The following is a 4430-nucleotide window of genomic DNA, read 5'->3' on the forward strand; positions in this document are numbered from 1 at the left end:
GGCCGCACACCTGCTCCGACCCACCGATGGACACCACATCACCTTGCCCAGCACCGCCCAGGGTGCAGCATCCCCAGATGTCACTGCAAGGTGCCAGGGCCAGCAGGAAAGGAAACCCCGAGGTGCCTCCAGCAGAGCTCCCACCACAGCATCACCCCCACTGGGAGCAGTGATGCCAGCACTCCCCGGGGAGCCACGGTTCTCAAGGACAGGAGGGCAGAGGGGCACGGCCATGGGGTCCTTGAGGGCGGGGGAGGCTCACATGATGGTGCATCGGTTCCTGCGCAGGGCGCCCTGGAAGCGGATGGTGGTGTGGACGTGCTTGCAGCGGGCACAGCCCACGCTCTTCAGGAGCTCACTGAAGAGCAGCAGGATGTGCCAGTTGTACTTGGCCGAGCACTCGATGTAGCCGCACTTCCACGTCTTCTTCACCAGGTTGGAGACGTTCCAGCGCGGGATCACCCGGCCCCGCTGCAGGTCTCGCTTGTTGCCCACGATGATGATGGGCGTCTCCGAAGTGCCGATGACCCTGGGGAGGGTGGGCAGTGAGGGACGACAGAAGGGGATGGAGCACAGCATGATGGTGGACCAGCCTGCAGACCCCAACCCATCCTGAACCAGGTCTTGGCTTTGACTTGCCAAGAGGGACATGTGTCCTCTTGGCCTGTCCCCTTGTCCCTCTTTGTGGCCAGCTACCCGGCATGCCAGCCCCAGTTGCTTTTCCAGGGATGGCTGCCCTCATCCTCAGGGGATACCTGCCCAGGGGTATCCTGCTTCTTTTCCTGCCCTCAGGTCCAGTTTTCCTTTTGGGCTCCCAGCCCTGCAAAGGGGCTTTGCCCCAGTCTCTAACATCTCATCCCTGATGCCAAGAGCAGGGGAGCACTGGGGCGAGCCGTACCGCCCCGCCAGCAGCGGTCCCTACCTTGTTTCCAGGATCTGCTGGCGGATGGTTTTGATGTACTCGAAGCTGTCAAAGCAACAGATGTCATAGACCAGGATGTAGGCATGGACGCTCCGGAGGCCCCTGCAACACACGTCCGCCCACTCCTGCAAGGTGCAGAGAGGGATCAATCCTGACTCAGCCCTGCCACCATGCCCTGGGGATGCCCCACACAGCTCTGGGGCCAGGCACACCAAGGAGGCTGCTACCCCAACAGGTAGAAGGGGGCTGCACACTCTCCAGCCCTGATACCCAGCACCCAGCTCACCTCCACTCTGCCCCATCCCAGTGACGGCTGCGTCTGCCCCCTGCAGCCCCTCAGCCATCCTCCCCATCTCCAGACATCCCTTATCCCCCTGGTTAATCCAGAGGAGCAGGAACAGGGTTTGTCAGCCCTAGTTCCTCTCTTGAGCAAGGATTGCAACCTGCCCAAAATCTGCCTCATGCACGGTGGTCCAGAGGGGAGCTGGGGGCGAGGCTGAATGCAGCCTCTGCCCTGATGTAAAAGCTCCATCCTCCAGAGCTGCTAATTAGGTGTGTTAATGAGTCATGCACCTTGGTTTTTGGGCAGGGTGGGTGAGCAGGGTTGAGCCGGGCTCAGCCTGGCCCTGGCCCCATGGGGCTGGGGATGAGGGACCAGCAGGTCCATAGGTCAGAGGGGGAAGGTGACGGCAGGGCCGTTTGGAGGGGACATGGGGACGGGAGAGGAGCAGCGGCTGCTCGGGAGGGAGGTCTGCGAGGGCAAAATCAGGAGCCAGCACAAAGGCAGTCAGGGGTGGCCTCTCCACAGCCAAAATTTGGAGCTGTAAGAAATACATGTTGTTAAGAAAGCTCTGGGCTTCCAGGAATAACAGGGGGGTTTGCACGTTATAGGAGTGAAAACCTGCCCCAGGTTCAGCCCCCTCCCCAGCCCAGCAGTGGCACCGGGAATGGCAGCCCGTGCAGGCAGCACCACAAACCCTCCCAAGTGCGACTGGAGAGGAGAAGGATGCACAAAGGAGGAAAGACATCAAGCAAACCTCTTCAGCACTGTGAATCATCCCTTTTTGGGTTTATCATTGGGATGAGGCAAAATGAGAAAACCTAGGACTGAAGGAAACTGGGAAAAGGAATGTTCTGGGGTGCGGGTTGGTCTCCATCGCAAACTGCAGCACGGGAAGGAGCTGGGAGCGAGCAGCATGACACAGTCCCTCTCCCATCCACCAAGGGAAGGAGATGGATGATGTGTGGACCCTGGGTACCAGAGAGCTGCGGGCGGACAAAGCAGCAGTGTCTCAGGTCACCCCGAGTCCTGGGACATCAATAAATTGCAGCTATTTTACCACACTGGGTGTAGCTTGCTCTGGCGCTGTGATGCCAGGCGGTTTTCCCTGCGTGGGGCAGGTTTCCCGGGATGCTCAGGGCTGGAGGAGGGTTGTGCTGTTCATCCCATCTGACCCCATGCAGGAACGGGATGTTGGGGAGCCATGAACCCCCACTCTTCTCCTAGGACATCACAAAACAGGCAGAGGGCAGGCACCAGCGATGCTTCCCAGCAGAGCTGTATCCCCCATTGCAGTCCTCTCCCCTCGGAGCCATCCCTCTGACCACTCTCTTCCCTGGAAATCTCCATCTGTTCCCACCGGCTGCCTCCTCTTGAGCGCAGCGAGGCAGGGAGTTAATCGGGTGTGTTGGCGTCGGCTGCTGTGTCAATAAATTACCCTTCGCTATTTCGGGCTGTCTCTCGTGCTGACCTTTCGTTCCTTGCACACGCCGATTAATTTTTAAACCTCCTCCTCGCCCCCGGAGCGCTGACTTCACCTCCTGCCCGACGGCACCGGGGACACTTGGGGCACTACAAGGCCCTGATAACCCTGTCCCCGTCACACACAGGAGAGAGATAATTACACTGATTAAAAATGGAAGAGAGCCCAGCTCCCACGGAGGTGATGCCACTGGTGGCATTCCCTCCGGCATGGCTATGGCCACGGCTGGGAACCTGCGGCTCCTTTCCGCAGAGAAGTGGCACAACTTGTGTTCCTGCGACACAGTCATGGCTCAAGCTTAAAATCCCCTTTTTCCCCATTAATCCCCCAAGAAGAGGTTGGCACTGGTGGCAAACTGGTGGGAAGGCTTTCCAATCCCATGCTGCCTCTTGGGGCTGGTCTGGAAGCATGAGAGCGACAGGGCTTGAGGAGCTGGTGGGCTCAGTGCTCCAGGGACAAGCCCAGGCAATGCTGGGGGGGGGACAGCCACCCCAGGAGGGGATGTGCAGCCCCGCTCTGTCTGGCTTGGGCAGCAGGTGCATCAGGGTCCAGATCTCCTGAAACCCCTGGATTTCACCCAAAATGATCTGGTCACTCTCCCCCAGCCCTTTGCTGGTGCTGATGGCACTGGATCCCAGTGTTCCGGGATCCAATGCCCAGCTGGACGGGGGGACCTGGCAGGGCCGTGGACATCGCAGGAGCCAAGGCCCTTGGAGGTCCCTCCTCATTTGGGGTGAAAAAGCTTTACAAGACACCTCATCCTGGGCCTGCTCAGCCAGTACCATGAGGATGTGATCCCTCTCACTGGCTTTCAGCAAGCAAACCCCAGCGTGGAGGGAGAAGCCTCTCCAGAAAAGGAGGAACTGGGACCCTGTGGGGCTATACAGTGCCACCCCACCACCACCCAAGACCCCCCCACCGTGGGGACCCCATCGTACCGAGCTGGGTGCACCCCTACCTGCAGGGTGTTGACGGGGAAGGCGGTGATGGGAGGGAAGTCCATGATCTGCAGGTCGTGGACGTGGCCGTTCATGACGACGGCGGGCAGGTAGACACGGCGGGCTGTGGTGGGCACGCAGACCTCGCTGAACTCGTTGTAGAGGAACTGACGGACTATGGCGCTCTTGCCCACGCCCTGGGCTCCCAGCACGGCGATCTTGAACGTTGCCACCATGCCGCCACGTGCCGGCCGCTGCCCTGGTGCTGCCCCCGCGGCGCCGAGGCTGCATATTCCCGCGCAGGGGGCCTCAGCCCCATTCAGGATGCATTTCCCCTCTGGGACATTCCGTCACTGCAAGGCCAAGGAGAGGCTGGTCAGATCCTAGAGACACCCTGGCAGATCCCGCTATTGCTTCAGGGGATGTTTTTCCAAGCAGAAGCTCACGGAAAAGGGTTACATCTGTCCGTGGGAGCACCCATCAGGGCTGGGCAATGTCCCCAGCGGGGGCCTCAGCGCTGCGAGACCTCAGCGTCCCCCTTGGAGGCTCCCACCCTGAAGAGCCAAGGAGAGCTGGGATTTGAGCGGCCTTTATCCCAGGAAGGTTCTCACAGGCACATTCAGCCCTTTTGGTACCAGAGCAAGGAAACCTCCCGCAAAGGGACTGTCTGCAGCTCAGGGTTTGCCCAGCCCTGGCAGCAGCAGGGTGCCGGGCTGTGCTGGGGACTTATCCCATGGCACCCGTGGGGACCATCACTGACTGCTCATCCCGATGCTGCCCCAAGCCAGGGAATCCATCTTCCCTCCG

The 4430-nt window shown here is 60.3% G+C and overlaps 1 protein-coding gene across 1 annotated transcript; it reads right to left on the reverse strand.

Moving 5' to 3' along the window:
- Window positions 1-258: 258 nt before the first annotated feature.
- On the reverse strand, window positions 259-3859 carry RASL10B (RAS-like, family 10, member B). The gene is made up of 3 exons (XM_010151161.1): window positions 3644-3859; window positions 923-1047; window positions 259-529 (listed from the first exon to the last, which is right to left on the reverse strand). Exons 1-3 carry the CDS (start codon window positions 3857-3859, stop codon window positions 259-261), a joined length of 612 nt encoding a protein of 203 aa, XP_010149463.1.
- Between the last annotated feature and the right edge of the window lie 571 nt (window positions 3860-4430).

This window comes from Eurypyga helias, unplaced genomic scaffold (genome assembly GCF_000690775.1).
Source record: "Eurypyga helias isolate BGI_N326 unplaced genomic scaffold, ASM69077v1 scaffold35634, whole genome shotgun sequence".
Lineage (NCBI taxonomy): Eukaryota > Metazoa > Chordata > Aves > Eurypygiformes > Eurypygidae > Eurypyga > Eurypyga helias.

What these genes read in the sequence shown, in the direction of transcription:
- RASL10B (XM_010151161.1), bottom strand. Translation starts at nt 3,859, where the DNA reads ATGGTGGCAACGTTCAAGATCGCCGTGCTGGGAGCCCAGGGCGTGGGC. An exon ending in TCCCCGTCAACACCCTGCAG is followed by an intron (nt 1,048 to 3,643) that starts GTAGGGGTGCAC and finishes TGCACCTTGCAG; the next exon opens with GAGTGGGCGGACGTGTGTTG. An exon ending in CAGCAGATCCTGGAAACAAG is followed by an intron (nt 530 to 922) that starts GTAGGGACCGCT and finishes CACCCTCCCCAG; the next exon opens with GGTCATCGGCACTTCGGAGA.